The sequence below is a fragment of the Pristis pectinata genome, chromosome 25 (assembly GCF_009764475.1).
Source record: "Pristis pectinata isolate sPriPec2 chromosome 25, sPriPec2.1.pri, whole genome shotgun sequence".
Taxonomy (NCBI): Eukaryota; Metazoa; Chordata; class Chondrichthyes; order Rhinopristiformes; family Pristidae; genus Pristis; species Pristis pectinata.
The window spans coordinates 21,073,446-21,100,062 of NC_067429.1; the positions used below are offsets into that span (position 1 = coordinate 21,073,446).

A 26,617-nucleotide genomic window follows, 5' to 3' on the forward strand; every position below is an offset into this window, starting at 1 on the left:
TGCAAGTGTTTGGCCACTCTCACATAAGCATCCTAGACTTGTGTGGACCAGCAAGGAATCCACCTCTCCCATACCACTCCAGCCAGTCCCAGTTCAGGAGGGCAGGGCATGAATTTAAATGGAGACTCCCAGCTGTAAAGATTACATTCAAAAGGCAAGCTATGTTCAATTACCTTTTTTTTTAAAAGCCATTAAAAGGCAAAATAAAAATTCCGTGCACGTTTTTACTTAAATCTCAATTTAGCTAATTTTTATTGCAGAGAAGTACTTGGCGCTGGGGCCTCACTGGTCATCTTTCATGGACAGCAATCACCTTGTTCAGCCCTCTACATCAGTCCCAGCTAGAGGCAAGGAAGAGCAAGGCACACCCAGCTTACGTTTGGACCACTAAGAGGAATCCATGCAGAGAACCTGGAATATTGCACATCTCAGGGGGAAGGTACAATAGGGTCCAGTTGTTCTTTGAGATCCCCAAATGGATGACGGCAATTAAATAGGCAAAGAAATATTGCGATACGCTGGTTCTATACAGAGCATTGCTGCAGAAAGATGCAACTGGCAACACAGCTACTTACATTGCACTGAATGATGCAATTTGCCATTACTCTAGTACCCCTCTCCACACCCACAATGCATCCATTGGGTAAAAATTTTGCAAATAAACTCAAAAGAATTTTTATGTACTAGAACAAAAACATGCCCAAATCCTTTGAGTAATGAAGACTTGTACAGAATTATTCTGGAAACCAATACATAATGCCTAGATTAGCTGGACGCAGCACGAAAAGAAAGCAAAGTCTGTGGATAAGAAAGAAGTGCCTCAGGGGTTAGTGTCATTTACAAATTATGGACTCTAGTTTGATTTCATGCAGCAAAATGTGTAGAGAAAGTGCAAGTGCCAATACCTTTGGATGCATCTTCATAAAGGCTTTCTTCTCATGAAGGTACCACAACTGCTGAGGCGTTTTGGGTTTTTCTGGAGCATCGGTTCTCTTTACACTCTCCAGTAGTTCTGGATGATCCTCTCTATTTGAGAGAAAAACAATTTTATTACCCTTTTACATGGCAATTTAATTAGATGACACATGTAAACCTCAAATCAAGTACTACTATGCTATTTAAAATGGTTGGTAGTTGATTAATCTTACTTAATCAGCTCCAGATTCTGACAATGGTTGGAATTTAAATTGATGGGTTAGAGCAATATCAATATCAAAAGAAATGTTAATACTCTCACTATTGCCTCTATCATCAGTACCTTAATCTACATCCCCACCATTCCAAATAGTTTGCTATCCATCTTGTTTGCATACAGTTACCACCCAAAGGAGACCAACCTTGGTGAATCTGTGGAGTTCCTTGCCACAGATGGCTGTGGAGGCCAAGTCATTGGGGATATTTAAAGCGGAGGTTGATGGGTTCTTGATTAGTAAGGGCATCAAAGGTTACAGGAAGAAGGTAGGAGGTAGAGAGGGAAAAATAAAATCAGCCATGATTGAATAGCACCGGATGGGCCAAATGGCCTAATTCTACTCCTATGTCATATGGGAAGAGCAGAAAACCCTAGTCTCGTGACCAAGCAGCTCCTCAGTACAGGGAGCTGGGAATCACGGGAAAGTTAGCCAAGCCGAATTGAGGCTAGCGCAAGATCTAAACCCACAAAACTAGATAGGTCAGAAATTCAGTCCAAGCTCACAGACAGCAACACTATGGCAAGAATAGGTGCACAATGCAGGTTCATTGATTAGTGATTGAATACTTAAGGAACAATCCGGGGAAAAAGAAACAACAGAAAGGCAGACTGGAGCCAAGGTTTCCTGCCCCCCCCCCAGGCTCGTTATCCTTTGAAATGACTAGAAAGTGCCTTCCACCTCACCATCCAAATGGTGAAGCCAAGAGAAGTTTCAGGAAGGCACGATTAACCCACAACAGCAAGCCCATGGTCAGCAGTGAAGAACCTTGACAGCAGCCAGCGAAAGCCTACTTTGAGGACTCCAACTGAGGGAGTGAAGATGGCACTGGCACCAAGGCAGGAGACCAACCTTCAGGAAGGGCAAAGAACCCTGGACCCCAGCTAAGATGCCCATTTGGGGATGTGGGAGAGTGTGTACAAGTGTGTGAATAAAGCTGTGTTTGCACTGGGAGATGACAAGTGTTCTTTTGTTTGCCTTCAAAGTATAAAGCACTTGGATAAAACACACTTAAAAGGGATATCGGTCAAAGTGCTCAGAAAATAAAGGCGCAACACTGTCTCCTTTCATCCATTCTAAGCACTTAGAATCATAGGTTTAATCACCACAGATCCCACCTGGTGTAAAATGGTGAAACTTCGAGGCAAGTTTACTGAATCTCAGGCTGAGCAGTCTCAAAAAAAAACACCAGAGTCTGGAAGACAGGGAGAGTACAGGGAGGAGTGGAATGAAGAGTGAGAAGTCAAAATCTGAAGATGCAACATCAATTCAGACATTACCTGAATCGGGCCATGCTCTGTTCAAAGTCTTCTTTCTCCTTCTGAAATTCCTGAATATATTTCATCTGCAGGAGCAAAATAAATCTCAGATTTCCTACCATGCAACTGTACAGAAAAATGTTCTTTATCTCACACTGACTTTACATCCCTCCTGCAATTTAAGCACTAATGCAGATAGGGACATGCACTAACCTTTTTCTTCTCTGGCAACTCCTTGTATTTCTTGGAAAGAATTTTAGTCAGATCCAAGTTACTCATTTCAGGATGAAGCTTTGCATATTTTGCTCTTTTCTCCATGAAGAATCGAAAATAAGGTGTGAGAGGCTTCTTGGGAAAGTCAGGATGATTCTAATAATAAAAAGAACAGACTCTTAGGAGGACAACTACTCCATAGCTTCTGTACCCACTACAGAGTTAACTTCAAAAATGACACTGCAATGCAGCAGTACAAATGCTCTTACCAGTTCATGCTGAAATTTGTGATTTAAAATTGCAAGACAATGAACATCTTTATTAATCATTCTGATCCCTATCTTATCAAGATCTTCTGACTAAACAAGTGTTTCAAAGCTACTAGAAATGTTTTCAGTCACAGTACTTTTTATAATTGGAATTAAGTGCATAAGCAGGCTGTGGGTCTGTGCCAGCTTTTTGTTAAAATAAGTCCATAAACTAAAGGGCTGAGTGGTTTCCAGAATGTTAGCAGATTTGTGATGACAGCGAAAGGGTAACCTCAGAAGAGTCAGCTGAAGGTACAATTCAGCGATCAGGAAAAAAAAGGCAGGAGGCATAGGAGAGCTAAAGGGAAAAGTAAAAGACACACTTCAATACCACAATCTAGATAATTTAAAAATAATCCGTGTCTGTTGACAAAGACTATTTTCTAATAATTAGTCTTTCAGCTCCACTTGGTTGACTTTCAAACATTCGTTTACTTATTAATCCTTCTCCAAACTCACTTTCACCCGAGTATGGAAAACTGCAAAGGATGACAGGTAATATATATTAACAAAGCAGGATACAGCCCAAGCACCAACCCAAGGATTGCCCACAGATTCCCCATTGCCAACATCTTGATCTACACTGTGTTAAGTAGGTGACCATAAGGATAACCACTTCATTAGCTTAGTGTTAGAAATAATATTGTTAATATTAGCTGAGGCTTGACATTCTACAATGACAGACTTCGACTCCTCAGCCTTCCTATGATCCACAAGGTTAAGAATATGATGGAATTATATACCTTAAAAGATAAAACCAATTATCGGCTGCCTAAACTGATATATTGGACTATCCATCTTCACTGACTCCACTCCAATAATTTGGCTGCACTTTCTAAAACCTACTCAAGATGCATTGGACACAACTTGCCAATCTTACTTCAAGAATGCCATTTAATCTTGCCTTATCTACCCACTCTAATATTATGGAGAAAAAAAGATACATAAGATGCCACAAATACAAAAATACTTCATGAAGGAAGATGTTTAAAATACAAATGCAATGACACCTCTTAGAAAAATGTTAATTTTTGATTCCTCGTAACAAGATTGTGGAAAGACATTCAAGAACCTTGATTGCTGTTCTAGAACTCCCTTTAAAAATTGTACTATTTCATGTCACTTCTCATTCTTCCTAGCAGATGCACGAGTTCACATTTCTCTGCTAAATTTTGTTAACTCCGACAGATATTCTAGCACTGCACCAGCTTGAAGGCTGTTACTATACTCGTGTACAATTCCAAATTTAATTTCAATTGCAATCCTTGAAATTATGTTTTTGTCTGCTCAATTAATATACACAAGAGCACTTGTGATCCCAACCACGGGATACAGTAGGAAGACTATGGAGATCACATCAAAAGAAAATCCATTTGCTAGCTTCTACCTTTGTTAACCCTATATCCATACACTGTTCCCTTATCTCCAAAGGACTATTGTCAAAGGTTCAAATACAAAATACAAACTGCATTATCATCAACCTTCACTTAATTCAGATGAAGTGACTTTATAGTCACGCAAAAATCAGCTGGCTATTAACAAATAGGAGATGATTTGCATTTTAGTCAATACCTTTTCAAATGCCCACTATGGTCCATTTCAGTCTCAAAATCTACAATAAGCAGCCTACAGTTGCCATAACTAGTACTACAATCGTTGCCAGCCAGGTTGCATTTACTGCTTGAACCTAACTGCCCTTGAAAATGGTGGCACGTCTCTTTCTTGACCTATTGTGGCTCTTCTGTTGAAAACACTCCCAACAATGTTGTTGGGTAGGAAGCAACAGGATGTAGACCTAATGATAATGAAGGATCAGCAATACTTTCCCCAAATCAGGATGATGCAACACTTGTAGGGAACCTGTAGGTGGCAGAGTACCCATGAGCCTTATCCTTCCTAGTGGTTTGGGCAGTGCGATCAGAGTAGTCCAAGTGAGCTCGTTCAGTGCCTTTTGAGAAAAGCATATGCTGCAGCCACTGTACACCGATGGTGGAGGGAAAGAAAGTTTAGGGTGTCAGTCAAGCACATAGCTATGCCCTGGATGGCACTGAGCTTCTTGAGGTGTGGAAGCTACATTCATGCAGGCAAACAAATTGGTACATAGAAACAGAAAAACTACAGCACATTTCAGGCCCTTCGGCCCACAAAGCTGTGTCAAACATGTCCCTACCCTAGAAATTACTAGGCTTACCCATATTTTTCTCAGCTCCATGTACCTATCTAACAGTCTCTTAAAAGACCCTATCGTATCTGCCTCCACCACCGTTGCCGGCAGCCCATTCCACGGACTCACCACTCTGAGTAAAAAGAACTTACCCCTGACATCTCCTCTATACCTACTCCCCAGCACCTTAAACCTATGTCCTCTTGGGGCTACCATTTTAGCCCCGGGGAAAAGCCTCTGACTATCTACCTGATCAATACCTCTCATCATCTTACATACCTCTATCAGGTCCCCCCTCATCCTCTGTCACTCCAAGGAGAAAACGTGCTTATTGCTAAAAAGGTTACATTTCCACCCCCCCCACCCTTCCCCCCACCCCCCCCCACGAAGCAGGCACAATTTCCTTGAATACAAATTGATGTGGCTGAAGATGTTGGGAAAGGAACCAACATGTCAATGACTTCAGTTATTACATTCAATAACCAGCATCTATCACTATTGTGAGGCGTACCCATGTTTAATGCAGGTGGCAACTGTCCATTGCTTGTGTTTTGGATTGTCATCTCTTCTATTTAAATTGCAGAGGCACTGAAGAGACATTTCAGTGAAAAGTGGTCCGGATCACAAATTGGCTGGAATCCACTAACACCAAGCCTAGAGATAGATTAATTTAATATCTGAATCTCAAAACCAATTGTTGCAAGACCACATCTTGAAACTGTAAAGCCAGTCAGATGACCAAGCTGGATTACAAACAGTGATCCATAATATAAAAGTTCCTACTTTAGATGAGTGACGATACTTTACTGCTGGAGTGGACACTATTGGCAATTCCTCTGTCAATCAAGCCTAGAGATGATCCTGCTGTATGCAATTCAAATTTAATCAACACAATTTGTTTAACGATCTTCCACTCACTGAATTTCTTCAGGGGTGGGGGGGGGGGTGGAATGCTGCTTTTTCTTTAAGTCACTATAGTGAAAAGCTGCATTTCCTCTGCTTTTTAAATTAACTTAGCTTGCCACATCATAGACCACTTGCCTAGGTCACATGCCCTGCTTCCAACTCACTGACTGAAAATACCATCAAATGATCCCATTTTTAAAATCTGTTTAGGTAGAATATATTTTCATACAGCAAATGCAGATTTTGTTTTGCTATTTATACATGCAAGTGAAATTCTTTCCAAAAGCCTGTGGGTTTGCTCTGGTCGAATGAGGTTGCTTTTAATGAGAACATGATCACATGACAGCACATGGAACATTCCAGTCGCCAGTGTATAGAAGTAATATTGTTACAATTCCACATTCACCCAATTAGGAGAGAGATCCACACTGCATCCCAAGGGGAAAACACTACAAGAATGTATTGATTCAGTATACACAGACTAAACACAAATATCTTGCATTACTTAGAAACTATTGATAATTGTGCAAAAAAATTCTGAACTTGCATTTGCAAACTTTACTACCTTAAATTAAATAACAATGCCAAAAGTAGTTTCAGGTTTTCATTAATTCTTCATCTTAACCTGCATACTTCTATTTTGTAGCGGAGATAAAAAGAAAATGCAAAACTGTGAAGACCTTACCTTGAGGGACAAATCAATACATTTTAAATTGGATTAGTCAAAGTTTCCGGAAAAACATCCATTGATCGTACATTACAAAGATTGTGTAATGGTGGAGAAACTACTACTTACTAAAGAGCCAACTGCACAGGTTAATATAAAAACATTAAGAGATAACTACCACATTGCAAGAAATAAGCCCAGAATGAAACTTTATTTCCCATTGTTGGCTGAAATGCATGAAATAACAGAATCCAGAAATATTATTGCAAGGTTGTAGCCGTATTCAAGAGAATAGCTCAATGAATGAGGAAACCTCAAATAAACCACTTCAGTGTTACCAAAGACTTTACAATAAATATTTCACAACTCCAAAATATCACAAATGCATTCAAAATTAAAAATCACAAGATCATGTAAAAAGCAAAATTTTATTGATGGCCTACATTATTTTCTTCCCTCTTGAACTTTAAGAATGTTTATTTTCCTAGGCTGAATGCTCACCTTGAGTTTCTTCCCTTTATAGGGATTCTTCACATTTTCTTGGACATCCAGAATCAGTTCCGATAAAGTGCGGAACTTTCTCACCTAAACACAAAATTTGATATTTAAAATGGTAAAACCAAAGCTCTAAGTGGTTCAAGGGCAAATCACAAATGGGGGAAAAAGGAGAACATTAGCAAAGTTTATAGTCTGATAGCCCATAAGTCACATCATTTCCATACAGCCCTTCACATAGAAGGCAGCACTGCACCCCAGATGTTAATTGGAAAAGGTCAAATGGGATGCATTTAATGGAGAGGAAAAAATTATTTAGAATGCACCAACGCAGAACTAGTGACCTACATGTGCTATCTCCCAGTGACCCATTAGGACCCACAATTCAATTTCACAGTGAAACCTATGGAATTTTTTTTATCAAGGACAATTTTAGCTACCCACAAAAGGAACAACCACAATAACCGGTGACATGTTTGGAACCAAAGGAACCACATTTTGCACACAGATAATGTTTCCTGAAGATTAGTCCTGGCATCTTAACCCAATTCTGCCTTGGGAATTTACAGGCATAACATTTCTACCAGTATAATCTATTTGACATTATGTGCCCAGATTTTTCTGTTGTGATGGCAATGACAACAATACCCAGCAAAACTGAGACGTCATGATTTGTTCTTGTGGTTTAATGTGAAAATCCTCAACTTACCAGTAATTCAGCACTCCTCTACAAGATTGCAGCATTTACCACCACAATTAAATGAAATCAAATGTCAATGACAGTGTAACAGGTAATTATGAACCAACCGTGACAAAATATATCAAAGTTTTGCACTTGTTTGTATGAGCTGGATGCATTTTTTTTTAAAAAGGTATACTAAACCATAATTACATCTTAATTGAGCAAAACCTGGCCCAGAAAAAACTGCAAAACAGCTTACTCAAATTTAAGTCAGAATTATTCAACATGGAAACAAGCCCTTTGACCCATCAAGCACCTGTTTACACTAACCCCATTCTACTCTCCCCACATCTCCCTCCAGATTCTAACTCTGGAGCTCATTTACAGTGGCCAGTTAACCTACCAACACATTCAACTTTGTGATGACAGAGGAAAATGGAGCACCCAGAGGAAACCCACAAGGTCACAGAGAGATTGTACAAACCCCACAGATACAGCTCGAGGTCAGGATTGAACTCATTGTTACTGGAGCCACTTGCAGCTCTACCAGCTGTGCCACTATGCTGCCCCAAAAGAGATTTTAAACATTAGATTATCTATTAAAAAGATTGTTATTTCAGTCTCTATTTCAAGTCCCAATCATTATTACACATTCCATTAAAAGACAAAATATTAAAGGTTGTGCTTTTTTCAAACAGGCTTGGTAGGTGTGAATTCCACAGTACAATTAGTAAGCTTGATTGCATGACAGGTACTGGATACAAGAAGTCCCTATGACATGATATATGACTGTAGGAAAAGGGGTAGTCCTCCTCAGAGACTGTGGGTACTTTAACAGACGCGAGTGCTGTTGCTTCACTGCTGACTGCAAAATCCAGGCCAATTAAATCAGACAGCATCAAATCACAAATTCAAAAGCAAATTTAAACCAGCTCTTCACTGAAGTAACCAACCTGGAATATTATCCCATCAAAGCCAACCTCCTAACAAAGAGCTTCTTGCATAAAAAATGGTACCATCCAGTAATTGTACTCCCTCTTCAAAAGGTCATACGATGCCCTGGTATGATATTCTTAAATCATGTTGGACGACACTGCCAGTACACCAGGGAAGTCATTTTATCATCAATAGCTCTCCCACTTCTTGGGCATCATTGATAAACAAACAGTTTCAACCCTCAAGACCTTTCCTGGTTTAGCTGCTTTAAACAGGTAACATTACCTGGTGTGGGCACATCCATAACTCCATTCCCAAAAGTGACACCCACAGTCACCCACATTAAATGGCATATGCCATTCTTTCACCCATTAACCCCATTCAATAAAATTTGAAATATTTTTAAATGATTAAATTCATGTGGAAATTCTAGACCCCAAGCAGTTCTTTAGCTCAACGACAAAAGTAACACCTAGTAATATTGTTAAACCAAGTTGCAACCCAACCCCATCATATTCACTACATGAAAACAATCTTATTTCAAGGAGCTCCCTACCCTGTAATTCTACAAAATCTGATTGTTCCAGCTATCACCAACAGGAAACCATACACATTTAAAAATGAAAGAGATTGCATCAAATTATCACCATTACTATTGGCCAAAAACAATTAATAGTTATTGCCCAGTAGCATAGTTAAAGAGGTAAATTTCTGCTGCTACTCTAATGCACATTGGGACTAAAGGTTGCTTAAATACCAAAGTTTTAGAGAAAAACAGTTTGCCATTATGTGGCCTATGTTAAGCATTGGGACACACACAAAGTTATCCTTGGATAACAGCTCCAACTCATTAGGCAATAAGTTAAATAAAATGTACCTCCAATTGACAGTTTAAGGGTGCACTTGCCCAAAGAACTATCAAATGGTTTTTGCCCATTTAGACAACTGCCAATTTGTATGTAGAGGTTAACAAATGAGTCAGAACCAATCTGACAAATAACCTTTCCAGAATTGAAGCAGTCTGTTAGAACTTCAAAAATAATGGTGTGCAGCTACTTTGCTATTTAAAGACAAACCCTATTAGGTGCAATAACTAAACGTGACTCTTACTTCATGCGAGATCTCCGTCCACTTCTGTTTACACATTTCTGCTGTATAATGTGCGAAGGTCACCTTATTCCAGTCCATATGTGATTCTGTTGTTTTAAACTTCATCACATCATTGGAAGGAACCATGCTTCTCATGCTGTCCAGTAGGCCCAGGAGGTCCTCTTTTGGCCACTCTGTAGAGAAAGAATAAATCAACTTCTACACCTCAACACGGGCTTTATAAATAATTTCATTCTCCTCCACCCCTTTAGAAACAAACACATACTAAAGGCCAACTGAAGAGCTTTAAAATGAACCCTTCCCTCTGAAACAGACCATGCATCCTAATTATGACAAACAGGAACCCAACAACTCACCAGCATCAAAACAAGATAGGAATCGAGTTTCCATTTAACTGGAATACCATAGAATATCTTTGCTGCCCAGGATACCAGAGGGATAGAACAAGTGGCAGCACCAAGTTGTTCAGCATAAAGGGTATAATGCCATGTGGACAACAGGCAAACACTTGCTTAGCAGCTCAGTGTAACCATGAAAGAATGCTCTCTGAGGGGCTTGGTTATCCATCAAAAACCAAGTGCAAAGAGAAAATAAAAAGTCACCAACTTTGATTTACCCCAAGCAGCACAGTCGGAAGCTTCTTAGCAACATCAGGACTGCTTCCATTTTGTAAGCTTACATGAACAAATTATAAATATTTCTGAAGTGACCTCCAGGGAACAACTATTCTTCACAGGTCTAATGTACCCATTTGATTAAACTGGCTATTATGCAGAAAGAAAACTGGAACAGTCACAAATATCTTGGCCACAAGAACGAGGCTGGATGTGTTGCAATGAATGACTATCTCATGACACCATAAAGCTTCTCTATTTACAATTCTGTGGCAGTAGTGTGATGAAACATTTAACTTACCTGGATGAGTACAGCTCTAGGTGCTTGATACCATCCAGAACAAAGCAGCCTCCCAGAGTAGTCTAAAATATTATTCCTTCCACAATCAACACATTATGACTGCAACATGTATTATCTACAAAATGCACTGCATTACTCACCAAGGTTACTGCAATAATACCTCCCAAACATATGACCTCTATTACTGAGCAAAGGGGTAGCAGGGACCACAGCACCACCTACAGGCTCACTGGCAAGTCACACCCTGTCTCAACTTGGAAATGTGATTTATCTCCAGATCCTGAGATTCCCTCAACGTTGTGGAAGCACCATCAGCTCCTCAAGCTCTGCACCACATTGCCAAGAACAATTACAGAGGCACAAATAAACGCTGGCCTTGACGGCAACCACATCTTCTAAAATTAACAATTCTGCACTGAGTTAGGTGAACTAAGCTAAAGCTAAAGCAAAAGCCTCTAACTGCTGCCAAATATTCTGAGTGGCGTATCAGAGAGGAATTATTGGAAAGAAATCAATTTCTCAAGGACATCTGAGAGCCTAAGGTTATTGTGCACTTTTTTTTTAAAATAGATCAACAAAATAATACACAAAAATGCTAGGAAGATTTTTTTTTTAAAAAGACTTAATTTAAATGTGGCCTTCTCTCAAAAACAACCATCCACTTCTTTAGTGGATTTGTAACAGGGAAGAAAACTATTCTTAAGGGCAATGTGTCAGACAAACCCCATGTAGGGATTGTAAGAGAGAAAGCAGCCTCTGATCATTCTGGATAGGGTTTAATGTAACAATCAGGATTTTGTTGTACAGCTGCTGCTTCACAGCCCCAACAACCTGGCTGTAATCTCACTGCCGTGTGGAGCTTTCACATTCCTCGTGACTTTGTGGGTTTCCTCTAGATGCTCCAGTTTCCTCCCACATCCCAAAGAAGTCCTGGTTGGAAGTTTAATTGGCCACAGTCAGTTGCCCATATTGTTTGGCGAGTGATAGCATCCAGGGACATTGATGGGAATATGAGGACAATAGCCTACAGAGAATATCGGCGGGGGAATAGGATTGACAGCATACACTCGATGGGCCAAATGGCTTCCTTCAATATCATAAGCAAATACAAAGTGAAATTCTGGGCTGCTCAAGAAACAAGGGTAGATTTGAGAGGATGGAGTCATGAGAATTGATATCCTTTCTGCCCAATCTTATGAGTTAAGATGAAACTTAAGATGTGGGTTGATTATTGGAATTGATTAAACTACTCCAGGAAAAGCTTCACAATCTTGTTTTCTGTTGAGGTTACTGAAGGACCAGACCTGGAATCCCCACGTCAGATTCATGCACTTGGCTCAACATTCTATTCAGCCATCTGTTGAGTTGTGCTGAAAGGACTGAGGTTTTTTACAATGGTAACATTGCTAGTTATAAGTAAACCCAAGCCCTTACAATATTGTTCTCCATGTAACATATTGTGGTCCCCTCTCTTCAGATCCACCCTATGGTTTGACTTCCTGACATTAAAAGGATGGCCTTCTAGCCACTAACACCACAATCAGGGGAAAAAATTTGTTCATTTGAATAAAAACACAATGGGTTTATCTGCAGCAGTGGTGAGTCTATCACTGGAGTTTACAATCAGAGGCATTACTTGTGTAACTTCACACTACATTTAAAAGAAAGACATTTAAACTTGCCTTTTCCACAAGTGGAAGAATGCAAAATATTTCTTGGAAGTGTAGATAAATAAAGTTCTTCTGGATCCTCCAACTTTCTATTAGTGTTTTCTTCCCCCCTCCATAAAGCACAGTTTGCACTTGCCTACATTACATTGGAGCTTTAAGCAGCAGCCCATTCTGCTAATCAACTTCAATTCATTTCATGATCACTACACACTTACATTTGCCATTGGCAAAGAGATTACCTTTTGCAGAGCAGAGTCTGAAGTATCTATATAGATAAAAAAAACTAACCTAGCCCCGACCTCAGGATGTAGGTATCCTGAACCTTCCACAGACTAAGCATCACCCACTTATACAATTGGTTTAGTTCTTAGAAATTAGCAAATGTCTGTTGTAACTCCCATGTACGTATGTAGTGCATTTCCCTTTTTCAATTGAACCAATCACTTCATTCCTCAAATTAAGCCTTTAAGATTAACAAGGCCAATTTACAAATGCATGTCAGTGCTCTTAACGCTCAACATTTTCTCAAATATTCAAGTTGCCCTTGAACGAACTAGTCTATAAAGGAGGCGTTTCCAGGCTGAAGCATAAAACCAAGCCAGCTGTTGCCACACAGCAGCCCAAATGGCACACAACTCGTTTGACATCACTGGCATTTTATTTTGCTACACGCAAGCCTGGAGAGATACAGGAGCAGGTCTCAACCCAAGAGTTGGTCATTTAATGTTGATAAAAGGGCCTTACTTGGACCACTACCAAAAGGATTGCGGTGACTACCACATATCCCATCCCCATCTTGCTGCTAGTATACACTTTCTCCGATTGCTTAATCTCAATTCCCAGCTGCCCACCGTTTGATGACATGACTTATCCTCTCTCCATGACCATTCCCATCTATCACTCCCTGACTGCATCCAAACCCCACTGATGATGCTCTTCAGAAGTAGCCTCCCATCCCACCCAGTGCTCCTTTACTCAGCTCCCCAACCCAACTCTGATCATCTCCCTCCTAACATTTTACTTGCCAATATCTACTCACTGCCAAAACTATCTTAATTCACCACCCGCCACTGATAAGACTCCCCAATGCTCCTGCCCAGTAGTTGTAGCTAACCACCCTCAATCTTTTCTTTTTCCTACACACCCTCCATCCTCTCAACTCTGCTCCTCACTATTCACTCCCCAACTCACTTTCTTCTTGAATGCCATTCCCTCCAATACCAAGAAAATAGATTGGAATGGCCCATCATATTCAGAACCTCCTGGGCCTAGAGGATGGCTGAATTTCACAGCCTCTGATTCAGCTTGCTAAAGTAGCTGAAAAAGGCTACAGTTGTGTGGTTGCCTGATCTATAAATTACTGAATTTTATTATCTTTGAACAAAGATAGCTTTTCTCCAGCTCCACGGAATGCACACTTAAAAAGACAGTCTAGGCTGAGTTGAGAGGCTTACTCAAGATTCAATACTTTTGTACAGAACCATTTCCTTTACTGAACCTCACTCTTTCATCCATTATGACCTCAATTCCACTATTGTTTTAATACAAAATGGTTAAACCCTACACCATATTTCCAAAATTTTTTGCTTAATCCTACCAATAGTTCATGTCTATTTTGTATCAGCTAATCATATCCATCTCTTGTTGCACCTGTAGCATAGTATACATTGCCTCACTTAATAATTCATTTTAATCCCTCCACTAACCACAAATTCACCCAACTTTTTCAGTTTATACAAGATTTTGTTTTCCAACTCACCTTGATTTATCACTTCTGACCATCAACCTCCTTGTGAACTTTCCTGTCCAGTTAATTTGAGCCAAATTGCATTCCATCACACTGATCTTTGTGCATTTTCAGCTCTTTACCCAGATAGTGGCTGCAACAGGGTTGTGTACAATTTTTCATTTGGGCTTCCAAACTATTTGGCAAAGATGACTTGCTAGAAATTAATCAAGCCACACTTTTTCCCCTGTTGGACCAGGAACATTTGGATTTAAGAAAGAATTCTGGGTGCATTTTTTTTAAGGTATTGCACTCTGAACTAATCATTATCCCAGTCTGTCCTCAACATTAAACTCACACAATTTTCTTATTTTCATTGGATTCATTTCCAAATTGCCTCCCTCTCCTCAGCTGGTGGAATGCACAATTCACTCACTTCCTTCCAATCCTCTCTAGTCTTAACATGGATCCCCTCAAAACAGCTCTCTAGGTTGCCACCATCTTTCTTTAGCCTCCTCCAAATTTATAGGAGCACACATTGTTTTCCAAGAATATTTCCCAAGTTGAATATACCATGTGACTTGTATACCCATTTTTGATTCTACCGATAAGCATACAGATGATTTTGGCTATCTAATTCATTCAGGTGCCAATTCAAAAATTTGGATTCCTCTCCTCCACCCATTTCAGCAGCAATGATATTCAGACATTGTTGACTGTCTGACACTGAACCACACAGGACAAGGTTTAATCCCTTGTCACTCACCCCCCTCCCAAAAAAAAGACAAAAGGAGCTTTGCATTCCAATAATGAAAAAAAATTCCTAGTAATTCTCTAGTGTGGCCACTTCTGACCCTCCACTGTAGTTCCTCCATAAAGAAATAATGAAGCTACTAAGCAAGCTACAACCCAACTATTGAAGCATGAAATGAAGGCAAATTGTATTCTGCCATGGCTGAACAGCATCCAGAACCCACATTACAGTGATAAAATGGGTTAACAGCAAATGAGCAGGTCCAGTCCTCCATTACACATTTAGCCTCACACTAACCATTGGCTAATGAATAGGTATTTATGATTAGAAATCCAAACAACATGGTGCCCTCTACAGGGGAACTGGGATCTGCAACTATCTTGCTTAACTAGTTTAACGAATACTTAGAGCCAGAAAATGGCATGCCATAACAGTTAACCCGATTCCAAATCATGGGCAAAGAGCAAATATGAAATATGAATGGCCCCTTGAATGCACAAAATCTGAAGGAATGAGATTAGATTTTTGGCACCCGCTGTCTTACAGTAATTGTAGCATTAAAAATTCACAGAATGAACAAACCTGGACATTTTCTTGCCAAGTTCCATGTGTGAGATGGTGCTGTCACAAGACTTCTGGAGCAGGAAAATGTGGAATAGCAGCTTCCCAATTTCCACATTTAATATGCACAGTTAACAAAAATTACTATTTACTTAAATAACAGTGAATGGTGAGTGCCTCAGTTTTTGACTGAAAATCTGAGCTATGAATAGTTATGAACTTCTGCCAATGCCGTGCCTCTTTTGTTTTTAGAAACTGAGATTGCAGTGGCTGGGTCCTGGATTGAGATTCCCTATATATTAACCATACATCAATAAAAGTGGCCAAACCCGTTACAGATTCAGCTGAAAAGGAAAACAATATGACATAAGGCAATTTTTTTAATATAAATAAAGAAATCTTCTCCTGATTTTTGCAAGATTAAAAGCAGAACTCATGTGTACATAAAACTAGATTCTATTAAAACACACAACTTGCCCTGTAATTTTAATCAAAGCCTTCAAGACTACCAATAATTTGTTGCAGTTCCACACTTGGTGAGTGGAACTAAGAATCGATGCTACATGGAGGAGGTCTGTGCTGTGTTCAGGAGGATGACAGCAATGAACTTGATCCATTCACCATGCTGCTCTCGAAGAACTTATTGCTCTGGATTCAAAACTGCATTTGTTAAATTACCAAGCTAGTGACTTTGCTCCTGGACTGCAGGACTGAAAAGACAGAAGGAAAATTGAATCTTCTTTGAATCAACACGACTCCAAGATGACATGCCTGAATTCAGTCCTACCTTGCATGCCAATGATTAATATTAAAGCAATAATTAGTCAAACAACACGATTACCAGTATTCTGGGATACTGCTAGATGGTAACCTCACATAATCCCATAACACTTGTCTGTTGAAAATTTACATCTCAACTCTTAATTTGTTGGGTCCTCATTTGAAGATTGTGGGCTCCATTTAAGGTAAATAGATAAGATGTGTGATTTCTTGGTGATTTGGTTGGAAGCTAAGGTGGGAAATTCAACATAATTGTGTCAAAAATCACTCAACTGAAAGGAAGTGCTCAGCAGTGAAAGACAAGGTTGGGGACATGGCTTAAAACTGAGCTTTGGAGCAGTTTCATTCCAGGAACAATTAATATGTACTTGATTCCCAACTTAACTTGGGCATAGGATGCAAGTATTTTTTTTGATGATGCATCAAATGACACCACATTTTCTTCCAGTATTGGTTCCCAGTCCTCGATAATAGAATACAGCGAAAACTGAGAGATGCCAATAAGAAGTTTTTTTTGGCTGAAACAACTTGAAACAGAGACAAAAAGGAGAATTAAAATAATCGCAAAAGATCCAAATTAGATTGCATGATACCTGTCATAAAATACCAAAGCAAAACTCATGGTGCTTGATACAAACCTGATGTGTAGAATATGATAAACATATCCCTCCCAGCATTTCATAGACAAAAATATCAGGCCTTAATTTTCTTCTCTCGACCCCCTACACCTTTAATCATCTTTATGGCCCAAAACCAAAACGCAAATTTAATGTAGGATACTAACAATGGCTGAATGTGGCTGTTATTATCTAAAGTATGTCGTTTATTTTATGACTATTCTTTTATAGATATCTGGTCAAAGTTGTAATTTGGTATGCAAGGGAAGAAGAAAATTTGTGCAATGGTGTCTTAAAATAATTATTTCTCCATTTTGCAAATAAAAGCCTTCGATAAATCTCACTTTGACTGAATCAGAGTGCAAGTATTCATACCACACATTTTTTATTTTGGGGGGGGGGGGAGATACTCAAAACAATCCCTGGAGTCTGCCCTCAACAGGCGACCTCACCTCCATTTAACTCACCTTCTTTTGCATCGCTCAGTTCAGCAGTTTCTGCCATGGCTGTCTCTCCGTTCATGCTGCTCGACTGAAACACACAGCCCTTCGAGTCCGCCAACTACCTGAATAGAAGCGAATGAGACAAGATTAGGCTGTACCACAGGACCAAAGCTGTAACAGCCATCTCCCCCCTGTGCGTGTCTCTATCGCATGCCACTCTAGTCAAACCCCCAGTGCTTACGTCTCCCCTCCCTCCTCTTCCTTTTCCTCTTTTTTTCCCTCCAGTCCCAGCGAGTGCAACAGCTCGGAGCAGCTGCTCTGTCGAAAACCGCCCAGTCGCAGCTTGAGTCCGGGGTAGGAGCGGCGCTGCGCGAAGCGGACAAAAGAGAAAGCAGCAGCGGAGACTCGGGAACGCGCTGCGACTCTGGCCGGGGAGGGGAGCGAGCAGCCCGGGCCAGCAGCGACAGCAACTCCTCGGTGGGGAGTGGGAGGGGAAAAAAAAGAGACGGTGACGAAAGGCAAAGGCGAGAAGCGTCTCTCTCTCTCTCCCCCCTCCCGTCGCCCTCTCATCCGCCCCAGCCCAGCTCTTTGCCTCCCCTCCCTCCCTGAACGGTGCACAGCCGGACCTCGGCTCCCCTCTGCAACCATCCCCCCCCCCCCCCCCGCCCCCGCCCGTCTCAATGCATCAAGCACCAGGCTGGCGCTCCCAGCTCAGCGCCGCCCGGCTCCCCTCCCTCGCTTGGCCGCTGCCCCCCGGAGGCTCGGCCCGACGCGTGGCTCCCTCCTTGCCCCAGTCATGGCGTCCGAGTTCCCGCTGCACTTCGCAGCCGCACGGCCATGTTATCAGGGCTCGGCGCAGCGTCCTTCCCTACCCCGGCCGTCGAGAAAACCCCAGCAAAATTTATATATTTCGCCTTAATTAAATGCAAAAAAATTAAAATGTAATTTTTAAAAAAAAATAAAATTTGAGCAAATTTAAGTTTTAAAAAAAATCTCGAAATTAGTAACTAGAATCTGTCGAGAAACGTTAATTAACAAACGCTTCGTCTCCCCTTCCGCACGGGCGACCGCAGTTTGCAGCGGATTGGGAGCCAACGCAGCCCGGAATGGGCGAAGGGCTCAGTCCGCCATGTGAGCGCCGCAGCCCGGGCTACAACGCGGCACAAACCCCGCCACACAAAAAAACAGGCGTAAAAATCAAAACAGCAAAATGCAAACGCGTCGTTTCTCTTTTTTTAAGAAAAAGAAATAAAAAGGAAATAATCCAGCTAAATTTCTAGTTGCATTAGAAATATTTTTTTGGTTAAAAAAAAATTAAAAATACCCGAGCGAACCGAGCAAGGGCGAGCGGCGATTAGAAGATCCCGCAGAGAGAGGGGGGGAGAGAGAGAGAGAGGAGAGAAAAATGAAAAGGTTAAAAAAAAGACGGTGGAGCCCAAGGGTGGTTTAGCGGGCGGCAAGAGTCACTCACCCAGCCCGGGAGCCTCGCACTCTGCTCGAAGAGAGAGACGCGGTAAAATGGGAGCCAAGCAGAGAGAGCAGCGAAAGACAAAAGGGGCCGGAACCGAGGGAATGAATCCGAGACAACGAGCCCCTGCACTGGCGCGGCCACTCGAGCCAACCAGCTTCCTGCTGCTGTCGACAAGAGGCGGCTCCACGGCGCAACCGTCTCGGCACAGCCCCATGCCGAACCCCCGCTCGCACTCTCTCCTCGCTCACCTCTTTCAGGAGCGTAGCACGCACCCGGGCTCCCTCTGCATTGTTTTAATACATTTTTCCCCCCAATTTTCTTTTTCGAGAAGTGCAGGGAATTTTTTTTTCCTCTGCCAGCAACATTAAAACCACCTTACCTTCCGTCTAGGCGTCTTGCAAAACAAGGGGAGCCTGGGCTGAACCTTCGCCAGATCCACGGCGCTGGCCCCGGGCGTGGACGCTTTCTAGTCCCCGTTGAGAGCCGGCATGCTTCGCGATACTTCCGACCTCTCCAATCCCCTTTTTCCGGATCAGCTCCTTCCCCCATCCCCCTTGCGCTTCTCCGACTGTTTCTTGCTTTAGCGAGCCCGCTGAATTCGGCTGCTCTCTCGGCAAAAGCGGTCCCAGCCGCCAGCAATTTTAACAGCCGACAAGCAACGCACATTGAAGGAAGGTGGAAGGATTTTGTTTTTTTAAAAACAAAAAGACAACAAAATATCTTCTGTAATAAGACAAAGTTTTGAGGGGAAGTTTGTTATTCTTGAGGAATGTTAAAATAAAGAAAGCCGGTAGTCTTCCCTCCGCTGCGGCCAGAGTGCTGTTTATCCCCGGACTAATTGCCAGTGTTGAATAGTTAGTTAGTTGCAGGGAAGTGCAGCTGTTATACATATAGCACCGAGCCGCAGCTTTCTTCTTTGCTACATTTTTATTTAATTTCCAACTCCACCTTTGTTGTGCGGCACGTCATTCCCTGTCGAGCCAATGGAGATGAAAATTGCCTGAAATAAATTAATGAATTTATACAGGACGGGGCGGGAATTTTAAAAGGAGCAATCAGGAAGATAGCTCGGTAGCTCCGGGGTGCGCAAGAGGGATTCTTAAATTGAAGGTCCCGTTTCACCGGTGGTTAACCAGGGCGATGATAGCCCCCACAGCGAACTTCCCAAAGTCACTCGGTTTGTTACTGAGCAGATTCCAGGATGAGAAAGCTCCTCCGGCCAGAAAGGGTTGTGGTGGCTTCCGAGGCAACCCGACTTGGGTGACGTTGGACCTGAGGGAAGAGGTAAGTGATCCCAGGCGGGTGGTTGTGTCCCAAGCGATTAGTGGAATTGGGTTGTCTTCAGGCCGAGTCTGGAGCAGAGGGTCGTGCCACATTGTAACTACATCCCCATAATAAAATGTGTTGCAAAAGTGGATAGAGAGCTTCGGCAGACCGAGGGAAACATGAAACAGACTTGGTTTTGTGAACGGGGGAGTTTCCAAGCACCTGTCGATCACAGCGTCGGTGCCTCCTGTCGCTGTGATGTTGGTGGGAAGGATCCGACTGCGTGCCTACCCCTTGTAATATGCTACGCATTTAGCATAACAATGCGTTTCAGCCACAGAACATCAGCCAAGTTTATCGTCAGAGTTTGTTAAACATGCAGCGTCGAAAGCGGAGCAATATTTACTGCGTTAAGTGAAAGCAGATTTAATTATTTATTGATAATTGCGCACTTTTACGTCAGCGATTTCCGCATCCGATTTTTCTCCCTGCAGGTTTCTTGCAGTCATTGTAAATTTGGAGTCAGCAACCGAGAGGTAATCAGAGAATAGAATAGACCCGATTGGCTGCAATTTTATTCAATAATCGAGAATGCCGCCAACGAAGTTTGTTGCACTATTAAAACAGTCTGGTACGATGGTACTACACAGCGTTATCCGGCTGATTTTCTCTTCCCGTTATACCTGGCGCCCTGGAGAAGACGGAGCCACAACCTGTCCCTCGGCTTCGGTCGACCTTTGCCAAGTGCGGTGGAATCGCACTGACTGAGCCGGGGCTCTAGTTTTCTTTCCGAGCGCAGTTCTACTTCACCCCCCCCACCCCACCCCCGTAGCCAAATTGTAACTGGGTATAAGAGGCCAAGTTCCAATATTCCCAAGTCTTACTTATCGAGGGACTTCTTCCCCAATTTTGCCTTTCCTCCAACGAAAAAGATAAATTCGGAGTTTACAAAGTGTTCTCCAGAGTCTTCCTATTGCATCCAATTACATTTGACTATATGACAGGAAACTGAACAGGGTGGAGCCCTACAACGCAAAGAACGAGAAGTTAATGAAAAAGACCTCAAAATACGTACTCCTTCAGCGGCAATTGGCACAGGTTATTTGCTTCTATTTTATCACCTTTCCTCGCCCATTAAGGTTTCTGCGCACATTCCTCTCTGGAAGTGTTCACTCCAGTCACTATTATTTCTCGTCACCCCGCGTTGACATAATTTGGGAAACTGAGTCACTTCTTTCTGCCACAATCTGCTGGTACTGCCATTCCAAGGCACAACATGTGGACACGCTTCTTAACTGACAAACATTGAAAATGTAGTTCTGAGATGGAGCATGTTTTAAAAGTGTATGAATAGTATATATGCAGCAAATATGAACCTAGTATTTTCATACTGCAGAGGTCACATTTCAAATGTCACACTTTGTTTTGTATTTTTTAAAAATACGTGTAAAGGAAACAATTTCAAATTACTCCCTCTGGCATAGGTCAAATATTTCCAATGTTTTTATTTTCATTTACTGATGACAGATTTACTCTGATTGATCTCATAAATTTACGAGCAATTATTCTTCGGAGTTTGCGTGTTAAAACTGCAGGGATAATGGAGCAAGCATTCCAAAAGACAGGTTAAGATAGCAGTCAATAGTTCGAAACGATTTTGAAATCCTTTTCTTAGCACCTGAAAGCAACACTATGGGAGATGTGCTGACATGTATTAAGTCTCGTGTTATGGTCACATTAAAAGGGATAATCCAGTGCACTCAGTGGTACAGAAGAATCCTACATATGTAATCCTGTATTATGTAATCCTGATTGCTTTCTAAAACTCCCATTGCAAGATATTAAATTAACTGATAAACAAGTTAGCTCTGAGTCTATATTTCCATACACTAATTACGTCCTGTTGTCATACCAGAATATTTTAATAAATACAGGCTTTAACCCAATGGCACCTCTTTATCATCTGAATTAGGCCATTGATTCGAGATGCACACGAAGGAGTTGGGTGTCCTTGAGGACTGCATCTTGAAGTAGCACAAAGCTTACTTTAAAAGCCCTGAATTCTTTTCTGTTGGGTGATACGCCCAGAGAATGACCTGACTACGTAAAACACACTACTTATTCCTTAATTTACTTTTATGCTTCACATTAGAAGTTTCAGATAATAACTAAATATCAGTACTTCTTCAAAAGAAATTCGATTGTATCAATATTTTCCTGACCCAATCAAAATGGGTTACGAAAAAAATACAGAAGCCAGATGTTGCATTTACAGGAAATACTTGTTTAAGAAAGGCTTTTAATCCATTATATAGAGACTAATAGTATCGGGTATAATATATCCCACACATTAAACGTGCCTATGGCACAAGAAAAAAATAATTTTTAATTGACTCTTGGAAGATGAGAACGAATTACCGACACCTCAATACTTTCTTTAGTGTGTCTGATTGCAAGTCTCGGAAACAGACTTTCCAATTCCAAGGATGAATGCTACCTCCGATCTCGTTTTATTTCTGTGTACAACATTGTCTGAATTGCCACTCTGTGGTGCACTCAGCAACAAATAATGGCAAAGATCTAGAATATTAATATATTAAGGGAAACAATATTAAAAGGTTTATTTTTTTCAAGACACAAGTATAAATCACTGGAATGGTATTTATTGTCCATCCCAAGCTACTCTGAGAAGATAGTGATTGGCCACCTTCTTGAACCAGTGTTTCTCTTTATTGTGAATGAGTGATTTCTGAACTGCTGCAGTGCATTTAACAGTAAACCATGAAGGTGCAGGAGTGAACTCACTTAGAAAAGATCCATAAGGATGTCAGGATGTGATTGAACTAGGTAGATATAAAAACAGTTCAGTTACTTAATGATTCTTTTTTTAAAGTGCGATCAGCTTATTTATTTCGAGTTTCTTTTAGTTCAAATTCTGAAAATAACATTATTTGATTAATATTTAAAGCCTCTAGATAAGTAGTCGAGCAATACAACTATTACAATACAAGATATTATTAAGTGAGACGTGACCAAATTCGTACGGTTTCTGTTTCCACATTTATGTGCTATTATAAGACCATGAGACACAGGAGCAGAATTAGGCCATTCGGCCCTTCGAGTCTGCTCTGCCATTTGACCATGTCTGATTTATTTTTCCCTCTCAAACCCATTCTCCTGCCTTCTCCCTGTAACCTTTGACGCACTTACTAATCAAGAACCTATCAACCTCCACTTTAAATCTACCCAATGACTTGGCCTCCACAGCTGTCTGTGACAATAAATTCCACAGATTCACCACCCTCTGGCTAAAGAAATTCCTCCTCATTTCTGTTCTAAAGGGACGTCCTTCTATTCTGAGGCTGTGCCCTCTGGTCCTAGACTCTCCCACTACTGGAAACATCCTCTCCAGGTCCACTCTATCCAGGCTTTTCAATATTCGGTAGGTTTCAGTGAGATCCCCACCGCCCCCCCCCCCCCCCATCCTTCTAAACTCTACCAAGTACAGGCCCAGAGCCATCAAACACCCATACGTTAACCCTTCCATTCCCGGGATCATTCTTGTAAACCTCCTCTGGACCCTCTCCAACGCCAGCACATCCTTCCTTAGATACGGGGCCCAAAGCTGCTCACAGTACTCCAAATGTGGTCTGACCAATGCTTTATAAAGCCTCAGCATTACATCCTCGCTTTTATATTCTAGTCCTCTTGAAATGAATGCTAACATTGCATTTGCATTCCTTACTACTGACTCAGCCTGCAAGTTAACCTTTAGGGTATCCTGCACTAGGACTCTCAAGTCCCTTTGCACTTCTGATTTCTGAATTCGCTCTCTGTTTAGAAAATAGTCTACACCTTTATTCCTTCCACCAAAGTGCATGACCATACACTTCCCTACGCTGTATTCCATCTGCCACTTCTTTGTCCATTCTTCCAATCTGTCTAATTCCTTCTGCAGACTCTCTGCTTCCCCAACACTACCTGCCCCTCCACCTATCTTTGTATCATCCACAAACTTGGCCACAAAGTCCTCAATTTCATCACCCAGATCATTAGCATGTAACATGAAAAGTAGCGGACCCAACACCAACCCCTGTGGAACACTACTAGTCACCACCAGCCAACCAGAAAAGGCCCCCTTTATTCCCACTCTTTGCCTTCTGCTAGTCAGCCAATCTTCTATCCATGCTAGTACATTACCTGTAATACTATGGGCTCCTATCTTGTTTAGCAGTCTCATGTGCAGCACCTTGTCAAAGGCCTTCTGAAATTCCAAGTAAACAACATCATTGACTCTCCCTTGTCTATCCTGCCTGTTACTTCCTCAAAGAATTCCAACAGATTCATCAGGCAAGATCTCCCCTTGAGGAAACCATGCTGACTTTGGCCTATTTTATCATGAGCTTTAAAGTAACCCGAAAGCTCATCCTTAATAATGGACTGTAACATTTTGCCAACTACTGAAGTCAGGCTAACTGGCCTATAATTTCCTGTCTTTTGTCTCCCTCCCTTCTTAAAGAGTGGAATGACATTTGCGATTTTCCAGTCCTCCAGAACATTTCTTGACTCCAGAGATTCTTGAAAGATCACTACTAATGCCTCCACAATCTCTACCTTCTTTCAGAACCCTGGGGTGTAGTCCATCCGGCCCAGGTGACTTATCTTCCTTCAGACCTTTCAGTTTCCCAAGCAACTTCTCCTTAGTAATAGCAACTACACTCACTTCTGCCCCCTAACTCTCTCAAATTTCTGGCATGTTGCTGGTGTCTTCCACGGTGAAGACTGACAGAAAATACTTATTTAGTTTGTCCGCCATTTCTTTATTCCCCATTACTCCCTCTCCACCGTCATTTTCCAGCAGTCCGATGTCCATTCTTCCCTCTCTTTCATTCTTAATATATTTGAAAAATCTTTTGGTATTCTCTTTTATATTATTGGCTAGCTTACCTTCATATTTCATCTTTTCTCCCCTTATTGCCTTTTTAGTTGCCTTCTGTTGGTTTTTAAAAGCTTCCCAATCCTCTAGCTTGCCACTAATTTTTGCAACATTGTATGCCCTCTCTTTTGCTTTTATGCTGTCTTTGACTTCCCTTATCAGCCATAGTTGCCTCGTCCTCCCTTTAGAGTGCTCTAATTCTTTGGGATGAACTGATCCTGCATCTTCCGAATTACTCCCAGAATCTCCTGCTATTGCTGCTCTACCGTCATCCCTGCTAGGGTTCCCTTCCGATAAACTCTGGCCAGATCCTCTCTCGTGCCTCTGTAGTTATCTTTACTCAACTGTAATACTGATATGTCTGATTTTAGCTTCTCCCTCTCAAACTGCAGGGTGAATTCTATCATATTATGATTACTGTATCCAAAGGGTTCCTTTACCTTAGGCTCCCTAATCAAATCTGGTTCATTTCACAACACCAAATCCGGAATTGCCTTTTCCCTAGTGGACTCGACCACGAGCTGCTCTAAAAAGCCATCTTGTAGGCATTCTACAAATTCCTCTTGGAATCCAGTACCAATCTGATTTTCCCAATCTACCTGCATATTGAAATCTCCCATGACCACCGTAATATTGCCCTTTTTACGTGCCTTTTCTATCTCCTTTTGTAATTTGTACTCCACATCCTGGCTACTATTCAGAGGCCTGTATATAATTCCCATCAGGGTCTTTTTACCCTCGCAGTTTCTTAACTCTACCCACAAGGATTCTACATCTTCTGATCCAAGGTCACTTTTGCTAAGGATTTGATTTCATTTTTTTTTAAACCAGAGCTTCCCTACTCCCTCTGCCCACCTGCCTGTCGTTTCGATAGGATGTGTATCCTTGGATGTTTAGCTCCCAGCTGTGATCTTCTTTCAACTACGACTCTGTGATGCCCACAACGTCATATCTGCCAACTTAATACCTTTCTACTTAAATACTGCAGATTTTATACTACGTATTTAGTTTGATTATGTCGGTAATTGTAACATAGATTCCAAATATGATTTTTTAAAAGTAAGATATACAAAATGAATAATTAGTATTTGCTTTTGTTTTCAGTTTTTTTCTTCCTCACTGGAAGTTGTTTTTTTACTGGGATAATGTTAAATGAAATCAGCAGGTTTCCTGCACCCTGTCCATTGGCCCATTCTTCATTATCGGAATCCAGAGATTGATAATAATATAAAGATGGTTTGTGAATGTACAGATTTGCACATTTGAAAACTGTAGGTTAACTGAGTGGGACATAATCTGTGACCTTAACTCTATTGTACATTAACTTTGACTTCTGGGTTTTGGCTTTTCAGAGTGCACAGTGGGCATGAGATGCAACTGGGCAATGCAGTTTCACCAGTATTTAATGGGGCAGCGCGCAAATATAATTTGAGGTGTTCAGCATGGATAATTGACAAGGAGTAAGAGAAGTCTCAGATTCAAGACCACCACTGGAATTACTGTGAAGTATCATCAGGAGAGGGAGAGCCTTGCATCTGTGGCTCTCAT

The 26,617-nt window shown here is 41.3% G+C and overlaps 1 protein-coding gene across 10 annotated transcripts in view; it reads right to left on the reverse strand.

The window, feature by feature from the left end:
- Positions 1-19,798, reverse strand: part of ubtf (upstream binding transcription factor) — a 52,340-nt gene extending 32,542 nt beyond the window's left edge. For 6 of the 10 annotated variants that reach the window (XM_052038518.1, XM_052038517.1, XM_052038516.1 and 3 more), the window contains exons 1-7: positions 19,247-19,798; positions 17,421-17,518; positions 9,931-10,103; positions 7,209-7,292; positions 2,663-2,818; positions 2,471-2,535; positions 906-1,026 (exon numbers count right to left, since the gene is read on the reverse strand). In XM_052038518.1, the coding sequence (XP_051894478.1) occupies positions 906-1,026; positions 2,471-2,535; positions 2,663-2,818; positions 7,209-7,292; positions 9,931-10,103; positions 17,421-17,475 (654 nt within the window). In that variant the 5' untranslated portion in view covers positions 17,476-17,518; positions 19,247-19,798. Of the gene's footprint in view, positions 1-905; positions 1,027-2,470; positions 2,536-2,662; positions 2,819-7,208; positions 7,293-9,930; positions 10,104-17,420; positions 17,519-18,867; positions 19,101-19,246 lie in introns of those variants that run through there. The other 4 variants (XM_052038514.1, XM_052038511.1, XM_052038510.1 and 1 more) reach the window with 4 other exon arrangements.
- Positions 19,799-26,617: the final 6,819 nt, after the last annotated feature.